At 42.7% G+C, this 21763-nt stretch overlaps 1 protein-coding gene across 6 annotated transcripts in view; it reads right to left on the bottom strand.

Moving 5' to 3' along the window:
- gria1a (glutamate receptor, ionotropic, AMPA 1a) overlaps positions 1–21763 on the bottom strand; it is a 160802-nt gene that overhangs the window by 48173 nt on the left and 90866 nt on the right. For all 6 annotated transcript variants that reach the window (XM_029771754.1, XM_029771751.1, XM_029771756.1 and 3 more), the window contains exons 7-11: positions 20330–20497; positions 17284–17388; positions 16955–17068; positions 3574–3780; positions 1743–2191 (exon numbers count right to left, since the gene is read on the bottom strand). In XM_029771754.1, the coding sequence (XP_029627614.1) occupies positions 1743–2191; positions 3574–3780; positions 16955–17068; positions 17284–17388; positions 20330–20497 (1043 nt within the window). The remainder of the gene's footprint in view (positions 1–1742; positions 2192–3573; positions 3781–16954; positions 17069–17283; positions 17389–20329; positions 20498–21763) is intronic.

Here is a 21763-nt window from a genome sequence, read left to right as displayed (position 1 = left end):
TCTGTCCCACTGTAGGTTTGTGAAACACAACTAGTGTAACTGAAAGAGTAGGACTACGGAAGTGTCTGTCTGGGACTGTTGTTAAGTATTCAATGACAGCTGACTTCGTGTAATGTGTTCTGTGATGACAATGATCACAGAGAACTGCTTTAGTCCTGTTTTATCTAACTGACAGACAGAATGACAGACAGACAGACAGACAGACAGACAGACAGACAGACAGACAGACAGACAGACAGACAGACAGACAGACAGACAGACAGACAGACAGAGTATATTGGGACAGACACACACACACAACAACAATAACAAACCCTAAAAGTTGATGTCCAAGTCCAAACAATCACAGGGAAGAGTGTTTATTACCTTTTCAACCACGAACAGTAACACTACTTGTAACCTAAAAGCTCTCTAAGACAACAGTCTTTTACACAGCACAAAGTGGTACTAAGAAAACCCTACTGAATTGGGGAGAACCAAAAATAACAATAATGGACTGGAGCCTGCAGGGCCGGATTGGGACAAGAATTTATCCCCGGCATCTTGGTAGGGGGGCGGGCTGTTGCCCACTGATCAGCCAAAGGCTCATTATAGATTAGTATAAAATAAAATTTAACAGGCTCATGGATCACAGATCATGTCACCTTTTTCATGTTTTATTCTGAAATGAAATAAAACATTTTGTGGGTGTCCTTTTCTACCAGCCACTCAACAACAAAAAATGTATCCAGCCCATCTGGCATTTGCCAGAATTACCAGATAGCCAATCTGTGCCTGGGAGTCTGGTTACATCATGTGTAACTTCCACTAAGTCACAGCCTGGCCTGGCATGAACTAATTACCTTTTGTGTGGGTGGGGAGGGGGGCTGAATGATGGGGTGTTGTGTCAATTGAGTCTCTGTATTAATGTGGAAGCAGCAGCACTATGTCCAAGTCAAATTTACCTTCGGGGACAATAAAGTATATCATACCATCATATAATATATCCAATCTACATCAGATTTAGCTCACTTCATTTGGATAGTCCATCTGTACGAGATCTGGAGCCTGCAGGTTTTTTGTTCTACCTGATAGTTAATTGCACACACCTGGTGTCCCAGGTCTAAATCAGTCCCTGATTAGAGTGGAACAATGAAAACATGCAGTGGAACTGGCTTCCAGGTCCAGAGTTGAGTTTGAGGGATCTACAGACTATCAGGGACATTTCAACTAACTATCTACTAACCCTAACCCTAACCTTAACCTTTATCCTAACCCTAAACTTAGCCCTTACCCTTATTCTAAACCAAACTATAACCTTAACCCTTACCCTTATTCTAAACCTAACCCTAAATGTAAACTTAGCCTTAGCTAAGCCTTAGCAACAGATAGTTTGTTGATAGTATGACCCTCTATAGAGCATCTAAAGATGGAAAATACGGATTATCCAAATAAAGTGATGACCCAGATCTACCCATTGTATTTCTACCCCATTGTATTTCTACATCAGATATTCCCATTGTATTTCTACCCCATTGTATTTCTAGATCAGATCTACCCATTGTATTTCTACATCAGATCTACCCACTGTATTTCTACCCCATTGTATTCTACATCAGATCTACCCATTGTATTTCTACCCCATTGTATTTCTACATCAGATCTACCCATTGTATTTCTAACTCAGATCTACCCATTGTATTTCTAACTCATTGTATTTCTACATCAGATCTACCCATCATATTTCTACGTGGGATTCTTACCTGGGTGAGATGTCACATCCCTGCTGCATGAAGGCTCCCAGGGAGAACCAGAGAGAGTTGAAGATGCCAAACTCGTTGGTCTGTTCCTGATTCTGCTGGTTCTGGCCTGGCTGACCAGGACTCTGCCCCGACTGTAACCCAGCACCGGGCCCCGTCGGCTGGGTTGGGGTCTGAGGGTCGGCCTCCTCTTCATAGTCCTCTGCGTGCCACTCGTAGGGGCTGAAGCGACTCACCAGGAACAGGACCACGCTCACACCGATGTAGGCGAACACGATACACATCCAGATCTCATAGGCCAGCGGGTCCAGGAAGGAGAAGACACCTGGTTTAGACTTGGTGGGCTTCTTGATCATGATGGAGATGCCCAGAGACATGAATGGCTTGGAGAAGTCGATCACCTCTTCTCGGACCAGGGTGATGGTCAGTGGGGCTACCGCCACGTCTGCTTTCTGGAGGAGAGAAGGGGAGAAGGGGAGGAACAGAGGTAGAGAGAGAGGAAGGAAAGGAGGGCGAGAGAGGTAGAGAGGGAGGGAGGGAGGTAAAGAGAGAGGTAGGGAGGGAAGGAGGTAGAGAGGGAGAGAGAGGGAAAGAGAGACATGTTAGCAAGAAATATAGAGTTGTGCTGTCACATTGACCATGAAATACACTCAAGCTCAAAAAATATTCAAAAGAACACAATATCCCAAGGTGTATACATATGTAGGTTCTTCATTTGAGCCAGTTTGCTACAGAAGGAAAATAATCCTGCAGCAACAGGATATGTGAATTATTATGTGGATTATAATTAATGGACATTTTTGTAGGGGTTGATATATTTCTCTTTAGAGCAAATTAAATCCATAGAGCTAGATACTGTCCAGTACAGTAGGTGTGCTGGAGGAGGACAAAGAAGGAAAGAAAATACTGAAGGTAGTCATTATACATACAGCATAAGACTGAACACACACCGGGATTTTGTTTAACAAGAAACACTCAAATCCTGACCTTGATCTCCTGCAGACCCCGTTCTCCCACCCTCACACCCACACCAATCTCCCCATAGCATCACAAAGACCCTTTTAACAGCAGCGATCGGTGCCATGGTGTGCAACGGGTCCTCTTTGTTACAAATTAACTTCCTATGGATGTGTGTGTGTGTATGTGGGCAGATTGCAGGAGATGGGAATGAACAGTTGTTCTTTAGTTACAGTACATACACTTAACCTCCCTGTCACCTCCTCAAGCATTGAGCTGCCCGTCTCTGAGTCACAACCAGAGATATATATATATATATATATATATATATATATATATAGAGAGAGAGAGAGAGGAGAGAGAGAGAGAGAGGATGAGAGAGCGAGGAGAGAGAGAGGAGAGGAGAGAGAGAGAGAGAGGAGAGAGAGGAGACGAGAGATGATGGAGGAGGGAGATGAGAGAGAGAGAGGGGAGAGAGAGAGAAGAGAAAGGAAGAAGAGAGATGAGAGCGGAGATGAGAGAGAAAGAGAGAGAGAGGGATCAGAGAGCGAGAGAGAGAGAGAGAGAGAGAGAGGGAGAGCGAGAGAGAGAGTCCACTGTGTACTAAGCTATTTAAAGCTTTATTGTTGAGCATTGAAAACAGATTTTCTGTGAAAAATATATACTTCTTTGAAAGGACCAACATGTTTGGCAGACAGTATCGATGCAAACATTATAGTGTCAGAAAGATTTTTTTTGCAGTGACATCAACATAAAAATACAATGTGACAACTATGAACGTTAACCACCTCCAGAAATGTTATGGACACTTATGACCTCCCATTATGAGCACTTACAAACCCCCTTTATAAGCTCTAATGACCATATGAGCACTCACCCCGTACACCAGCTCTCCGACCATGCCGTTCCACATCTTGGTCTCGGAGTCTCTGGCTCCATACTTCCCATCTGAGACCACCTTCAGTTTGTAGTGGTATCCAACGTGCTTGGCGATCTCAGCCGCTAGCTCCACAATGTAACCCTCGTACTTATCGTTCCCTGACAGCTGATCATGGTTCTTCTTCAGCATCACGTATGGGGATTCCTGTAGGAGAGGGAGGGTGTATACATTCAGGGTTGGGCTCAATTCCATTTCAATTCCAATTCAGGAAGTACACTGAAATTCCAATTCCTATTCTCTTCAATGCTTTTCAATAAGGAAAATGTATTTTCTGAATTGACTTGAATTGAACCCAATCGTGGATACAGTTCCAATATGATCACATTAAAGATGATTATTGGATGGAATGATAAAGGTTAGTACCAGGGAGTGTAATGACATGAAACATTAGTAACTGGTGGATGAACTGTGATGACAGAGAGTAGGGGGGTTGTAAAATAGGGTCCTTGTAGCAGCCGTAAGGGAAGACATGTTGCAGGAGGCAGCAGGATCAGGTGCACAAGTTGTGCTATTATTAAGGTCCACAGTTGACGATGGTGGTCCGGACATTAAATGGACAATAAAAAATTATAAAAAGTGGATATTTACAAAATAACTTCTTCATGAAAAGAAAATGCCTTGCAGCAGGCATATCTGTCTATTCCATTCAGACTAAGGTTGGGGTATCAGGCTAGCGTCAGCCTCCACTCACAATTACCAAGATGAATCGGCAAAATTGCTCCAAAAAAGGAAATTGTATTCTCTTAGCCCCTCCCTGGGACATACAGTGTATTCAAAAAGTATTCAGACCCATTGACTTTTTTCACATTGTTACATTACTGCCTGATTCTAAAATTGATTAAATAAAAATGTTCCTCATCAATCTACACACAATACCCCATAGTGACAATGCGAAAAACAGGTTTTTAGAAATGTTTACACATTTCTTAAAAATAAAAACAGAAATACTTTATTTACATAAGTATTCAGACCCTTTGCTATGAGACTCGAAATTGAGCTCAGGTGCATCCTGTTTCCATTGATCATCCTTGAGATGTTTCTACAACTTGGAGTCCACCTGTTTTACATTCAATTGATTGGACATGATTTGGAAAGGCACACACCTGTCTTTATAAGGTCCCAAGGTTGACAGTGCATGTCAGAGCAAAAACCAAGCCATGAGTTCAAAGGAATTGTCCGTAGAGCTCAGAGACAGGATTGTGTCGAGGCACACATCTTTGGAAGGGTACCAACCAATTTCTGCAGCATTGAAGGTCCCCAAGAACACAGTGGCCTCCATGATTACTAAATGGAAGAAGTTTGGCACCACCAAGACTCTTCCTAGAGCTGGGAGAAGGGCCTTGGTCAGGGAGGTGACTAAGAACCCGATCGTCACCCGATGGAGCTCCAGAGCTCCTCTGTGGAGATGGGAGAAACTTCCGGAAGGACAACCTTCTCTGCAACACTACACCAATCAGGCCTTTACGGTAGAGCGGCCAGACTGAAGCCACTCCTCAGTAAAAGGAACATGACAGCCCGCTTGGATTTTGCCAAAAGGCACCTAAAAGACTCTCAGACCATGAGAAACAAGATTCTCTGGTCGGATGAAACCAAGATTGAACTATTTGGCCTCAATGCCGAGCATCACGTCTGGAAGAAACCTGGCACCATCCCTACGGTGAAGCAGGGTGGTGGCAGCATCATACTCTGGGGATGTTTTTCAGCGGCAGGGACTGGAAGACTAGTCAAGATCTGGGGAAAGATGAACAGAGATGAAAACCTGCTCCAGAGCGCTGAAGACCTCAGACTGGGGTGAAGGTTGTGGTGGTTAATTTCTTTACTATCAAATGAGGAGAGACAAACTTATCACACAAGTCAGAGTTATACTTAAACTAAATCTTTAATCACTTATTAATAAGGGAGCAGGTCAATACAACACACACATATAAAGTGAATCGATTGAGTGCTCTACGATAATGATGGCTGGTCATGGCTGGTCGATGATTCACGCGCAGATGATTCCTTGAGAGCCCCGAGACAAAAGTACAAAGGTCTTTTATAGCCAAGATACACCCCTTTCAACCTACATGATGAACAACAGATATATAGAATGTGTCACAAGGTTAAGATCTGTATGAAAGATACCTATAATACATAGCAGACAGCAACTGCTGTGTCAACAGTTCTCATTGTATAGACCAGTGTCTGGTCCTCCTACTCCAAACTGGAACCATCTCGCCCTGGTACGGTATAGAACAGAAACATTCACTCATGCTCTGGAATGGTCTTTAGGTTTTATCACCCAAAAGACATTGTGAATCTCCTGTCAGTGTTATCTCCCAGAGGCCCATCCTCAGTAGAACACACACACAATAGTTAAGAATACTCTATTCTGTTGCATAAAACAACCATTTGATGCAATAAAAGTATTATAACATAGTCTTGCAATTTTCCACCATAAGGTTCACCTTCCAACAGGACAACGACCCTCAGCACACAGTCAAGACCCTGGATGTCCTTGATTGGCCCAGCCAGAGCCCAGACTTGAACCCGATCGAACATCTCTGGAGAGACCTGAAAATAGCTGTGCAGCGACACTCCCCATCCAACCTGACAGAGCTTTTGAGGATCTGAATAGAAGAATGGGAGAAACTTCCCAAATACAGGTGTGCCAAGATTCGAGGCTGTAATCGCTGCCAATGGTGCTTCAACAAAGTACTTAGGTTAAGGGTCTGAATACTTATGTAAATGTGATATTTCAGTAGTTTTTTTTACATTTGCAAACATTTCTAAAAACCTGTTTTTGCTTTGTCATCATGTGGTATTGATGAGGGACATTTTCCTTTTTGAAATCAATTTTATAATAACACTGTAATCTAACAAAATGTGGAAAACCTCAAGGGGTCTGAATACTTTCACTGTATCACTGTCAAAATTACATAACTGGTATTCATTGTAAAATGCATACCAAAATCATTTATTACATTGTATATTGGTCATTCTATAGAATGATCTTCTACCTCATGGGTCATGCAAATGTGTATGTGGACTTTAACCTTTTATTGCAGTGGGATAAATTAAGGTCACAATGTTTCTAGGTAGTCTTAAACAAATCTACTTTGAAACAAAAGTATACACCTCACACACAAGGTTATGGGTTTAAAGAAGAAGAAGACACCTGTACCATGTCAGATATAGAGTTGAAGTGTGTTACATTTTGAGTTTGCATCCCAATATTACACTTTATATACATCACAGAAGACTGAACTAGAACAAAAAACATTTTACATAAAAACACAGGATTTTCTGCGTTTAAATAAAAATAATGTTGATAAATTTTGAAATTATGAGAAATATTAATAACATTCCACCCATGAGGTCACTAGGTCATTTCACTGCAGGAAAGGAGTAAACGCTGCGCCCACAGGATTGGAAATGGTTAGTGAAATGCAACAAAATTGTGCCAAAATGAAACAACATTTTTACAAGGTTGCGGTAAATGTTAAGGAAATAAATGTAACGCTAGTGATTATTGTAAGCTAATGTGGAATATAGATTTAACAGAAATGTAGGCTAGTTTAACTTGGGGATACATTAACAAACATTTAGAACGCGGTAACAAAAGAACTCTGAAATGGCGGGAGTTTGTAGAGCGCACTAGTTACCTGACAGATCTAGTGAGTCCTATTCTGAGGAGATCTGTTCTGTTCATAGTTCATTTGATAGGGAAGTACAGATACTGGTTTTTATAATCAGAAATATGTACTGCATATCTGAGATTTTCTATGGTATTGCCACTGAGATTTTATGTTGGGGATTTTTCTATTCAGAAAATACCCTTCATGTCACATGAAAGGTTTCTGTGTGAGTGACAGAGAAGTGAACTGACTGAGATGTAACCTGTTGTGACACAAAGGTTTATGTTGCTGCTACTTGGACGGATTAAACTATAGAAAATAACTCCTTGTAACCAGATTCTTTATCGTCAAACCCACAGGCCCTTCAGAGGAGGTCATTTATTAATTTAGATTTACAATACCGTTAAAATATTGACACACTGAAGATCGATATTAGATGGATTTAATATTTCTTCATTCAAAGACTCAGTCATGGACACTCTTACTAACAGTTGTGGCTGCTTAGTGTGATGTACTGTTGTCCCTACCTTCTTGTCCTTTGTGCTGTTGTCTGTGCCCAATAATGTTTGTACTATGTTTTGTACTGCTACCATGTTGTGCTGCTGCCATGTTGTGTTGCTACCATATTGTTGTCATGTTGTTGTCTTAGGTCTCTCTATATGTAGTGTTGTGGTATCTCTCACGATGTGTGTTTTGTCCTATATGTTTATATGAAAAATGTAATCCCATCCCCCGTCCCAGCAGGAGGCCTATAGCCTTTTGGTAGGCCGTCATTGTAAATAACAATTTGTTCTTAACTGACTTGACTAGTCACATAAAGGTTAAATAAAAAAGAATACTAAAATTATAATAGGAGCTCGTACCAGAACAAACTTAAGTAGCTGACATAATATTTGCAAAGAGGGACATTAGAATGAGGTAATATCCATACACAGCCCTGGGGAGGTGAGACATAAAATGTTACCAGCTCATAAAGTTTATCCCCAGTTTCCTCAAGTTGAGACCACAGATGTGATGCTTTATATTCAGGAGAACATACAGAGTAGCAGCTTACACAGTAATGGAATAGAATGGAGCTACTTGTAGCGGGGTGCGTAACTGGCGGCAGAGAAGTCAGGCGCAGGAAACCAGAAACTGGGTAATAACCGGAGATTTATTAAGCAAAACCAACGGCATCCAGAACAACAAGATAAATGGGCACAACAATAACCCGTCGTGCGCTCACGGGGAACGTGCACAAGCACTACAATAAACAATCCCACACAAAGACATGGGGGGAACAGAGGGTTAAATACACAACAAGTAATTGAGGGAATTGAAACCAGGTGTGAGGAAAAACAAGACAAAACATATGGAAAATGAAAAGTGGATCGATGATGGCGCCGAGCGCAGCCCGATCGATGATGACGCCAAGCGCCGCCTGAACAAGGAGAGGACCCGACTTCGGCGGAAGTCGTGACACTACTAATGTCTTGTTCTATTGAGGAACTCTCCTGGAGAGGTATTTCAATAGGATGGTTAATGTTTGATCATTAAGCCATGACCATGGTGGAATAATAATTGTTAATAAGCCTACAATTAAACCAAGAAAGATAATTAGACAATTGATCTTTAGGAATCATTAAATATTTGTCACAACGATGGAGTAGGCCTAAAGTTAGTCACTTACACAATTAGCTATTTCATGATTACATATCATTAGACTGTATGGCCTTTTCACAACCATAGCGTAATATTCAACCCAGAAAGATCATTATATTTGACAAGTATGGCGGTGCTGCCTGCCTGGTACCCTGGAGGTTCATTATGTTGACATCACAAAGACACCTGGTGAACCTGACACGGACAGGTTTATTAGTGGCCCATACACTGTGTGTGTTGTGTGTGCGTGTGCGGGAGAGTACAGCAGACAATCACTGCCAGCCCACCTCTGTTCTGAGAGGTTATCCTATTCCTGTTCTACCAGCTAGGCAACCAATTGGACCTTTTCAGAGATATTGGACATCCTAGCAAGATTACAGCTGACATGGCACCTGAGGCCCTGTACTCTCACTATTTTTTTCTCTCTCACTCTCTCTCTCTCTCTCTTGCTCTTAAACACACTATGTCTCTTTTTCTTTTTTTCTCTTGCTCCATACAAGGACATTTCTAGCAAACCTGTATTGAACAAACCCAGATAGCACATGATGTTCTGAGAACCATGTGTTCCTTAGTCATTGGTGAGAGTGTGGTTGTCCTATGGTTATTTTACATACAACCTTCCCACAACTTTCTGGGAATGGTGCAGGATAGTTGCTTGGCTTTGGAACATTCTCAGCACTTTTAAGGAACTTGACAAAATAACATTATTGGTTCAAGGTTCTATTTAAAGTAATGTTCTCAAATTGTTCCAAGAAACAATGTTCTTCTGTGGAAATTTCAGTACTTCAGCATAACGTTTTCTGCAGGTTTCCTTGCGGTTCTACTGACAGTCAGGTTCTCAGAACATTAAGAAAACTTTTCATAAAAACCACAAGAAAACATTAGTAACGTTCAAAGAACGTTCTAAGAATGTTATTGAAAAACATATACATTCCGTTCTCAGCGTCAACAAAACTCTCTCTATCCTTTATCTTGTTAAGTTTGTTCAGGTGTGTTGGCCGCGCCCACTAATTGGCCACACCTGATCTTAATGAGTTATTTTTGAATAGACTAAAATGACCAGCTTTTTTGCATGCCATGTTTATGAGTAAAAAAATATGGCATGCTAACTCCATCCTGGTGGTGCAGTGGACTAATTTCAAGGATAGAGAACAGAAGATCATAGGTTCAAATCTCACTGGCACCGTGCCACAATAAAAAATAAATGTGTTGCATGATTAATGCCTAAGCAAATTAATTTCCATGTGTCCTATCTGTGCTTGGAGTTCAGAACAGTTAACATAAACTAAGCTAGCAGCGTTATTAAAAGACTTATTGAAACATTCAGTAAACGTTTTATGATTCAAAACCCCCTAAAAAACGTATAATTACTGTTCTCAGAATGTTAATAAAACCTCCCAGGAAAACGTTCAGGGAATCATTGTAAAACGTTCTCAGAACCTCCCTGGAACTAAAATGTAATGTTCCCAGAGAAGGTGAAATTTTCACTTTCGTTCTCAGGACGTTTAAAAAACATTCTGTTTTACAGGTCAAGAAATGTGTGGCTTCGTTCCCAGAACTAATGAAAAACCAAAAACAGACGTTCCAACAACTTCCAAGGAACCAAATGTGCTAGCTGGGAACCAACTAAATAAGTAAAAATGTCAAAGAGCGATAGAGCTCTAGATGAGCCAGAGCAGAGCAGTAATGGTACACTTGAGGAAGTAGCAGAGGAGAACCAATACCCACAAGTCGTTTCAAGCTACAGTAGCAATTTAAGCTAAGACTGCGCCCAGCGCACAAATCCTTATATTTTATCAGCTGCTGTAGAGGCCAGTTTTCCTCTGTGTGTTACGGTAATAACTGTCCCCCTGCTGGTTATAGATGAGTGGAATGTAATCATCACTACACACAGAGCCTCTAGGCCTGGCAGAGAGACAGGACCCCAGGGAGGGAGTGGAGAGAAAGGTCAGTTTCAGAGCAGTTTGACAGGCCAACACACACACACACACACCACACTAACGCCACACACACACACACACACACCCCACTAACGCCACACACACACACAGACACACACAAAAACACACACACACGCACACACACAGATAGCAGGTCCACTAGGACTCACTCTCTCACTGACCTTTAATAGGTCAACAGAGACCGGCTGTCACTCAGGCGGAGAACCAACACACATACAGAACACCATGGCTTTGGACAGATCTTCTAGAAATGCACCCGTTCTTCCTTCCTTATGGACCCTTTCTTCTTTCATTCCTTCCTAACATCCTAAAGCAGAGATAATCAAAGTATTCTAATATATCCAGTTATACAGTATCTCATGCCTGACAGTTGATGAGGGTTCTTGAACAGTGTAATAATTCCTCTTGGAAAGACAATTTAGTTGTATTCTATAGTTGTGCCTATTGTAAACTATAGTTTTGGCAAGTAGGTTAGGACATCTACTTTGTGCATGACACAAGTAATTTTTACCGCAATTGTTTACAGACAGATTATTTCACTTATAATTCACTGTATCACAATTCCAGTGGGTCAGAAGTTTACATACACTAAGTTGACTGTGCCTTCAAACAGCTTGGAAAATTCCAGAAATTATGTCATGTCTTTAGAAGCTTCTGATAGGCTAATTGACATAATTTGAGTCAATTGGAAGTGTACCTGTGGATGTATTTCAAGGCCCACCTTCAAACTCAGTGCCTCTTTGCTTGGCATCATGGGAAAGTCAAAAGAAATCAGCCAAGACCAAAACAATTGTAGACCTCCACAAGTGTGGTTCATCCTTGGGAGCAATTTCCAAATGCCTGAAGGTACCACGTTCATCTGTACAAACAATAGTACGCAAGTATAAACACCATGGGACCACGCAGCCGTCATACCGCTTAGGAAGGAGACGCGATCTGTCTCCTAGAGATGAACGTACCTTGGTGCGAAAAGTGCAAATCAATCCCAGAACAACAGAAAAGGACCTTGTGAAGATGCTGGAGGAAACAGGTACAAAATGATCTATATCCACAGTGAAATGAGTCCTATATCGACATTACCTGAAAGGCAGCTCAGCAAGGAAGAAGCTACTGCTCCAAAACCGCCATAAAAAAGACAGACTACTATTTGCTACTGCACATGAGAACAAAGATTGTACTTTTTGGAGAAATGTCCTCTGGTCTGATGAAACAAAAATAGAACTGTTTGGCAATAATGACCATCGTTATGTTTGGAGGAAAAAGGGGGAAGCTTGCAAGCCAAAGAACACCATCCCAACCGTGAAGCACGGGGGTGGCAGCATCATGTTGTGGGGGTGCTTTGCTGCAAGAGGGAATGGTGCACTTCTCAAAATAGATGGCATCATGAGGTAGGAAAATTATGTGGATATATTGAAGCAACATCTCAAGACATCAGTCAGAAAGTTAAAGCTTGGTCGCAAATGGGTCTTCCAAATGGACAATGACCCCAAGCATACTTCCAAAGTTGTGCTTCACCTGAAATACTTTTCCATCAGTCTTTAAGGAGTCCCCACATATGCTATGCTGAGCACTTGTTGGCTGCTTTTCCTTCACTCTGCGGTCTGAGTTATCCCAAACCATCTCAATTTGGTTGAGGTCGGGGGATTGTGGCCAGGTCATCTGATGCAGCACTCCATCACTCTCCTTCTTGGTCAAATAGCCCTTATACAGCCTGGAGGTGTGTTGGGTCATTGTCCTGTTGAAAAACAAATGATAGTCCCACTAAGCCCAAACCAGATGGGATGGCGTATCGCTGCAGAATGCTGTGGTAACCATGCTGGTTAAGTGTGACTTAAATTCTAAATAAATCACAGACAGTGTCACCAGCAAAGCACCCCCACACCTCCTCCTCCATGCTTTACGGTGGGAAATACACATGCGGAGATCATCTGTTCACCCAGGCCACGTCTCTCCAAAAAAATCTCAAATTTGGACTCCAGACCAAAGGACAAGTTTCCACCGGTCTAATGTCCATTGCTCGTGTTTCTTGACCCAAGCAAGTCTCTTCTTCTTATTGGTCCTTTAGTAGTGGTTTCCTTACTGCAATTCGACATGAAGGCCTGATTCACACAGTCTCCTCTGAACAGTTGATTTTGAGATGTGTCTGTTACTTGAACTCTGTGAAGCATTTATTTGGGCTGCAATTTCTGAGGCTGGTAACTGTAATGGACTTATCCTCTGCAGAGATAACTCTGGGTCTTCCATTCCTGTGGCGGTCCTCATGAGAGCCAGTTTCATCATAGCGCCTGATGGGTTTTGCGACTGCACTTGAAGAAACTTTCAAAGTTCTTTATATTTTCCGTATTGACTGACCTTCATGTCTTAAAGCAATGATCGACTGTCGTTTCTCTTTGCTTATTTGAGCTGTTCTTGCCATAATATGGACTTGGTCTTCTACCAAATAGGGCTATCTTCAGTACACCCCACCTTGTCACAACACAACCGATAGGCTCAAATGCATTAAAAAGGAAAGAAATTCCACAAATTATCTTTTAAGAAGGCACACCTGTTAATTGAAATGCATTCCAGGCGACTACCTCATGAAGCTGGTTGAGAGAATCCCAAGAGTGTGCAAACCTGTCATCAAGGCAAAGGGTGGTTACATTTGAAGAATCTCAAATATAAAATATATTTTGATTTGTTTAACAATTTTTTGGTTAGTACATGATTCCATATGTGTTATTTCATAGTTTTGATGTATTCACTATTATTCTACAATGTAGAACATAGTAAAAATAAAGAAAAACCCTTGAATGAGTAAGTCTATAGCCTGGTCTTAAAACAACACTATGTCTGCCTGTAAAGGCACCAAGCCTTCCTGTAATCCTTTCTCCCTTCCTCCACACACACACACACACACACGTGCGCTCACGCACACACACACGCACGCACGCACACACACGCACACACGCACACAGCTTGCCTCTCGTCTTAACACGGCTCTGCAGGACAGGCGGGCGGCAAGCTGCTGAAATCCCTCACCCCAATAACCCTCTCCGTGGAGGTCTGCTGGAGGCCTGGGTGTGTGCAAACCTTAGCCCAGATCCCTTCTCCCTGAAACAATCCTCAGTCCAGCTCCCTTCTCCCTCTCCACCCACCTTTAACAGACCACTAAGACTTTAGCTCACTGAGTCCTCACTACGGTTTACAGCAAAACCTAATGACTGAGTTTTCTAAATGTGGGTGGTGGTGTTGGTAGTGTGGTTGTGAGTTACTCTATGCAGACCTGGCAATATCCCCCATACAGTGAGGGAAAAAAGTATTTGATCCCCTGCTGATTTTGTACGTTTGCCCACCGACAAAGAAATGATCAGTCAATAATTTTAATGGTAGGTTTATTTGAACAGTGAGAGACAGAATAACAACAAAAAAATCCAGAAAAACGCATGTCAAAAATGTTATAAATTGATTTGCATTTTAATGAGGGAAATACGTTTTTGACCCCTCTGCAAAACATGACTTAGTACTTGGTGGCAAAACCCTTGTTGGCAATCACAGAGGTCAGACGTTTCTTGTAGTTGGCCACCAGGTTTGCACACATCTCAGGAGGGATTTTGTCCCACTCCTCTTTGCAGATCTTCTCCAAGTCATGAAGGTTTCGAGGCTGACGTTTGGCAACTCGAACCTTCAGCTCCCTCCACAGATTTTCTATGGGATTAAGGTCTGGAGACTGGCTAGGCCACTCCAGGACCTTAATGTGCTTCTTCTTGAGCCACTCCTTTGTTGCCTTGGCCGTGTGTTTTGGGTCATTGTCATGCTGGAATACCCATCCACGACCCATTTTCAATGCCCTGGCTGAGGGAAGGAGGTTCTCACCCAAGATTTGATGGTACATGGCCCCGTCCATCATCCCTTTGATGCGGTAAAGTTGTCCTGTCCCCTTAGCAGAAAAACATCCCCAAAGCATAATGTTTCCACCTCCATGTTTGACGGTGGGGATGGTGTTCTTGGGGTCATAGGCAGCATTCCTCCTCCTCCAAACACGGTGAGTTGAGATGATGCCGAAGAGCTCCATTTTGGTCTCATCTGACCACACTTTCACCCAGTTGTCCTCTGAATCATTCAGATGTTCATTGGCAAACTTCAGACGGGCATGTATATGTGCTTTCTTGAGCAGGGGGACCTTGCGGGCACTGCAGGATTTCAGTCCTTCACGGCGTAGTGTGTTACCAATTGTTTTCTTGGTGACTATGGTCCCAGCTGCCTTGAGATCATTGACAAGATCCTCCCGTGTAGTTCTGGGCTGATTCCTCACCGTTCTCATGATCATTGCAACTCCACAAGGTGAGATCTTGCATGGAGCCCCAGGCCGAGGGAGATTGACAGTTCTTTTGTGTTTCTTCCATTTGCGAATAATCGCACCAACTGTTGTCACCTTCTCACCAAGCTGCTTGGCGATGGTCTTGTAGCCCATTCCAGCCTTGTGTAGGTCTACAATCTTGTCCCTGACACCCTTGGAGAGCTCTTTGGTCTTGGCCATGGTGGAGAGTTTGGAATCTGATTGATTGATTGCTTCTGTGGACAGGTGTCTTTTATACAGGTAACAAACTGAGATTAGGAGCACTCCCTTTAAGAGTGTGCTCCTAATCTCAGCTCGTGACCTGTATAAAAGACACCTGGGAGCCAGAAATCTTTCTGATTGAGAGGGGGTCGAATACTTATTTCCCTCATTAAAATGCAAATCAAATTATAACATTTTTGACATGCGTTTTTTCTGGATTTTTTTGTTGTTATTCTGTCTCTCACTGTTCAAATAAACCTACCATTAAAATTATAGACTGATCATTTCTTTGTCAGTGGGCAAACGTACAAAATCAGCAGGGGATCAAATACTTTTTTCCCTCACCGTACCACCCACCTACCACCTCCCACTACCCCAAGCTAGAGGACCTGGAGCCTGTCCTCCATACCTACCACCTCCCACTACCCCAAGCTAGAGGTCCTGGAGCCTGTCCTCCATATCTACCACCTCCCACTACCCCAAGCTAGAGGACCTGGAGCCTGTCCTCCATACCTACCACCTCCCACTACCCCAAGCTAGAGGACCTGGAGCCTGTCCTCCATACCTACCACCTCCCACTACCCCAAGCTAGAGGACCTGGAGCCTGTCCTCCATACCTACCACCTCCCACTACCCCAAGCTAGAGGACCTGGAGCCTGTCCTCCATACCTACCACCTCCCACTACCCCAAGCTAGAGGTCCTGGAGCCTGTCCTCCATACCTACCACCTCCCACTATCCCAAGCTAGAGGACCTGGAGCCTGTCCTCCATCCATAAGTTAGAGGCCCTGTCTGTGGGCAGGAGACATCAAAGGGCCTTGGGAAGTGAAGGAAGCAGCAGGGAGGAGAACACATCCTCACATTACATCAGTACTGAGTAAAGTCTCTGTGAGTCTGCAATGTGATGGAAATAAAAAAACAGGCTATAGGCTAAGAGGCTAAAAGGGTGGCCAGGAGAGAAGGAGAGAAGAGTAGGGAGGGAGGGACGGACATTTGTCTGTGTCAGTGGGAATTTCTATCCTGTCAGGGTTAAGAGAAACTCTTAATTGCTTTGTAAAGTATTTTTTCTATGTAGCCTAGGCCTAGTGGTTGGATGAATTTGGGATATATTGTCCTACAACTGTCCCAGAGTCTGTTTAGAATAGACTAGTTCTTTCTCCACAAACTGACCAATAGAATAGGTTAACTTTTCTACTATGGGGGATAGTAGATTGACAGGCTAGTGATGTTGCTGTTCCTTACTTGTCTTCTTGGCTGAGGAAAAGTACATGTGGACAGTTATTCTAACATCTTTAAATTCTGCATGGGAATTCCGTAAGGAGCACGTTGCATCCTCGAGTTTTATGTTCTGTTAAAATGAATTACCGTAATCTAAATGTGATTTATTTTATTCTGAGCACCGTGGGTGGACGCCCTCATCAGGTTACGCACATCCAATGCATATGGGTCCGGTAAATTTGTCAAATGTCCGGTAAATGAAAATGCTGCCGGTCAAATGTCCGGTGCCACATTTTCCTAATGAAAACCCTGACACACACACAGACACACACACACACTAACCAGGATGGTGGTAACTATGTAGGTCCTGTTCTGTAGGCCATAGCTGCTGTCGTTGCTTCCTCTCATGAAGGTGGCTGTGCTCACATACTTCTCGTCCTCGTTCCAGTAGCCCACCTGATACACATACAAGATAAACAGACAAGTGAAAAAACTGACGGGCTATGAAGGAAATCTTAATTTGATCTGATACTGTACTGTACAGATATGATATTAGACTGCAACGAAACACTAATGGACATGAATCCCCACATTTGAAATCAAATAAGCTTCTATAAGATCCCATTAGATCCCATAAGGTCCAATAAGGTCCTACATATCTCATGACTGACCTTCTTAGGTCCAGAGGGGGCTAGCTCCATGACACTGACGGTGAAGTTGGTCCTGCGTCCTTTCTCATTGAACTGGATATGACCTGTCAGGCCATCGATACGCACCTGACACATCAATAACACAGAGACACAGGGAGCAGTTACGATATAGGTTTTGAGGTGTAGTCTTCTATTACCCTCATTAACAGAGAACATGAGCTGGAGTTCAGTTTCTTCAAGAGCCTTGTCTGGATGTTCATTGGAGCAAGTGTGTATAGCATGTATTATGCGTGTGCGTGTGTGTGTGTGTGTGTGTGTGTGTGTGAGCGTGCACTGGGTGTTCAAAACATTAGGAACACTTGCTCTTTCTTTGACAAAGACTGACTAGGTTAATCCAGATGAAAGCTATGATCCTTTATTGATGTTACCTGTTAAATCCACTTCAATCAGTGTAGATGAAGGGGAGGAGACAGGTTAAAGAAGGATTTTTAAGCCTTGATACAATTGAGACATGGATTGTGTATGTGTGCCATTCAGAGGGTGAATGAACAATATAAAATGTTTAAGTGCCTTTGAACAGTGTATGGTAGTAGGTGCAAAGCGCACCAGTTTAAGTGTGTCAAGAACTGCACTGCTGCTGGGTTTCTCACACTTAACAGTTTCCTGTGTGTATCAAGAATGGTCCACCACCCAAAGAACATCCAGCCAACTGTAGGAAGCATTGGAGTCAACATGAGCCAGCATCCCAGTGGAATGCTTTCAACTCCTTGTAGAGTCTATGTCCCAATGAATTGAGGCTGTTCTGAGGGCAAAAGGGGGTGCAACACAATATTAGGAAGGTGTTCCTAATGTTTTGTACACTCAGTGTATGCGCGTGAGTGTGTGTGTTTAAGTGTGTAGTGTGTGTAGCATGTGTTCAGTGCAGCATGCTAGTGTTGACAGCATGATGGGTTTAATTGAGCGAGTGGGGCATCAATCTCCTCTCTACCCACAGGCAGATAGATGTCTGCATTCACTCGGACCAGACCACAGCTAGACACAGCCATGGAGGCACTGTGCGTGTGTGCGTGTGTGTGTGTGTGTGTGTGTGTGTGTGTGTGTGTGTGTGTGTGTGTGTGTGTGTGTGTGAATACAGGTGTGTGGATGTGCGTGTGTACGCACAAGAGTGAGTGTCTGTGTGTGTGTGTGTGTCTGCATCAATTAGACCACAGTTCCACAGAGCCACACCAGAGAGATCAATGTGAGACTCTGAGAGCATCTGTCTATTTAAAAGCTCAAGTCAAGGGCCCAACTAAAATATGAATACAATAACATCTTCATGACTACATCCAACTAGTAATGTCGTCAGTACCAGAAAACAGCTACCCTACTGCTAGCTGATATTGGTAATCAATCCAGTTCACAACATATTCCTCTGTAGGCACGTCTAGGGCAATTACTAATAATCCCACAGCAACATCGGTTTATTCAGGATGTGTCTGAAAACCTATTGAGCCCTGTCTTTTCTGTCTGTCTCCCCCCTCTCTCGCTCTCTCTCTCTCTCTATAAGATCTCATCAGTTTGACCAATTTTTACTTCAGATTCTGGACTTAGTTGATTAAACATCTTAAGTTAACTTCCTTAACTTTAAGTCAGTTGCACAAAACATTTTAAGGCGAATTTTCCCCTTAAATTAAGTGAAAACGTTAAGGGTGCCCATGAGGTCCCTTAAGTGCTTCATTCAGTATGGATATCAACGTAAATAACATTTGTGGAGGTGAATGTTTTCCTCTAACCTGATTTCAAAGGGAAAACATCAACCAGCTAGCTAGCTACTTTGCTAAACAATGGAAGGTGCACAATCCATGGCTACAAAGCTAGCTGGCTAGTTAGCTACCTACTCTGTAAATTAGCTTGACCTGCTAGGAAGTAATAGAAACAAGTTGAGATAAAAGTAACTAAAATAAATGTTTTATTATCTTTTATATCAATTTGTTTCTCCTGTCTTGAATTTATAAGTTATATTTTGCAATCTCCCAAAATAAATGTGATCTCTTTCAGTGAATCAGGTCGTCTCCATAGTAACCAGAGACGCTTTCTGCCGTACATGCCTTCAAACTACCGTAAAATGATGCCCTGACCTAAGGAAATGTTTTGGGGCTCTATGTAACACCTTTAAACAATTCCCTAATATGTTTTAGACGTTTTATGCAACCGGCCTTGACGTTTATCCACGTTTCTCCAAACCTCAAATTTCAATGTGTTTTTGACACCCTGGGTTGCTCCTCCTTCATGCGACTCCTCCTGTACTAATTCTGATTGGTTAAGTTAAGGGTTAAGGTTTGGGTAGGGTTAAAACAAAAACAACTCCGTGGTTCCGTTTAGGCATTCATTCTGAATGGTTAAGTTAAGCGTTACGGTTTGGGATAGTATAAAAAAAACACACAAAAATGAGTGTCTACGTCCATCCATCATCCCCGTCCACAATGCCCTAGCAAAATCCAAGCCAACTTGATGGTAATAGCGCTCACCGCTGCCCCTAGTGGCGGGTATGGAAGGCATCTCCTGACGTCCTCAGGACATGGATTGAGGTCTAATTTCGAAGTGAATCTTGAGCGGCCTTGCTGCTCTCTCACCATCTCTGTAATACTAAACCAAGTGCTTTATTTCATTCCCATCTCAGAACACTGCATTACTAAACTCCATTGTTGATGTCATATTCTATGATGATCACAGGCAGGTTTTATTGCCTTCAGGTTTTGTTTACCTAACATGATGTCACATTCCATCCAGGAAGCTCATAGGTGACTCAATGGTAACGTTCGGTGACAGAATAGAGATCTAATTTGTTCAGCAGGGCCCGACTCAGGATGGGTTAGCCAACGTGCCACTCAGGAGCTTGTCTGTGTATGTTGTTGTGCTTGTGTAGGTAAGAGTGTGTGGGTGTATCCCTCATTTCTACCAGCAGAGTAGTTGGTGGTGTGGGTGTACCTGTTATAAGTTCTCTGAATGTCTTTAACATGGCCCCCGGGTCCAGGCATTTTGATGTGTGTGTGTGTGTGTGTGTGTGTGGGGGGGGGGGTTGTACCTGTTGCAGGGCTCTCTGTATATCTATGCCTTGGCCCCAGGGTGCGGGCGGGTTGGCGAGGCATTCGCCTGCGTTACCACGGCGAGAGATGTCTATCCTCTGTTTCCGAAGGTTCTGGAATGCTGTAGACATCACCTTCACCCCATCATATGTCAATGCTCCGGTGTACTACAGACAGGGGGGGGGGGGGGGGGTAGAGTGGTGTGTGTGAGAGAGAGAGAGAGAGAGAGAGAGATAGAGAGACATCCTCATTAGACTTAAAAGACACATCTTGAGAGGGTAAAACAAATTCAAGAGGAGGGTGATGAAAGCAAGTAAGGCAAGGATCATTATACAGAGATCAGAGCAGAGATCATTATACAGAGATCAGAGCAGAGATCATTATACAGAGATCAGAGCAGAGATCATTATAGAGAGATCAGAGCAGAGACCATTATAGAGAGATCAGAGATCGCCCCAAGTGTGCCTTTAGGTGTGTGTGCGTGTGTGCATTTAGGTGTGTGCATGCGCACATGCTTATGTTGCTCCCAGACCTTGGAGCAACGTAAAATAGGCAACGGCACAAGGTCTGGGGAGGATGTCGGATTCTCTTGGAAATTTCAAAGGGGGAAAAATGTTTTCCAGGGAGGGTCCTCTTCAGACATACAACTCACTCAACAAATATTTTTATTAGAATTTTGTATTATTATTATTCTATATTTTTTTATATATATATTTCTTTACCTTTTTTACCTTTTTACCTTAAAAAAATCTTTAGGGATAGGGGTCAGCATTGGGAAGTTTGGATGAAAAGCGTGCCCAGAGTAAACTGCCTGTTACTCAGGCCCAGAAGCTAGAATATGCAGATAATTAGTAGGTTTGGATAGAAAACACTCTAAACTTTGCAAAACTGTTAAATAATGTCTGTGAGTATAACATAACTCATATGGCAGGTGAAAACCTGAGAAAAATCCAACCAGGAAGTGGGAATTCTGAGGTTTGTAGTTTTCAAGTGAATGCCTATTGAATATCCAGTGTCTGTGGGGTCAGATTGCACTTTCTAAGGCTTCCACTAGATGTCAACAGTCTTTAGAAGTTGTTTCAGGCTTCTATTGTGAAAGGGGAGCGAATAAGAGCACTGTAAGCAGATGGCCCAGGTGAAAGCCTTTAGTTAAGTCACGCGCATGGCCGTGAGCGTGAGGTCCGTTCCCTTTCCTTTCTAATGAAAACAGTATTGTCCGGTTGAAACATTATTGAATATTTATGATAAAAACTAAGGATTGATTAGAAACATCGTTTGACATGTTTCTACGAACTCAAATGGAACTTTTTTGACTTTTCGTCTAGACTTTGTGCCCATGCTTTGTGCAGTTGGATTACTGGACTAAACGCGCGAACAAAAAGGAGGTATTTGGACATAAAGATGAACTTGATCGAACAAAACAAACATTTATT

The sequence above is a fragment of the Salmo trutta genome, chromosome 13 (genome assembly GCF_901001165.1).
Source record: "Salmo trutta chromosome 13, fSalTru1.1, whole genome shotgun sequence".
In the NCBI taxonomy this organism is placed as follows: Eukaryota; Metazoa; Chordata; class Actinopteri; order Salmoniformes; family Salmonidae; genus Salmo; species Salmo trutta.
This window is presented reverse-complemented; position numbering and strand designations above follow the sequence as displayed.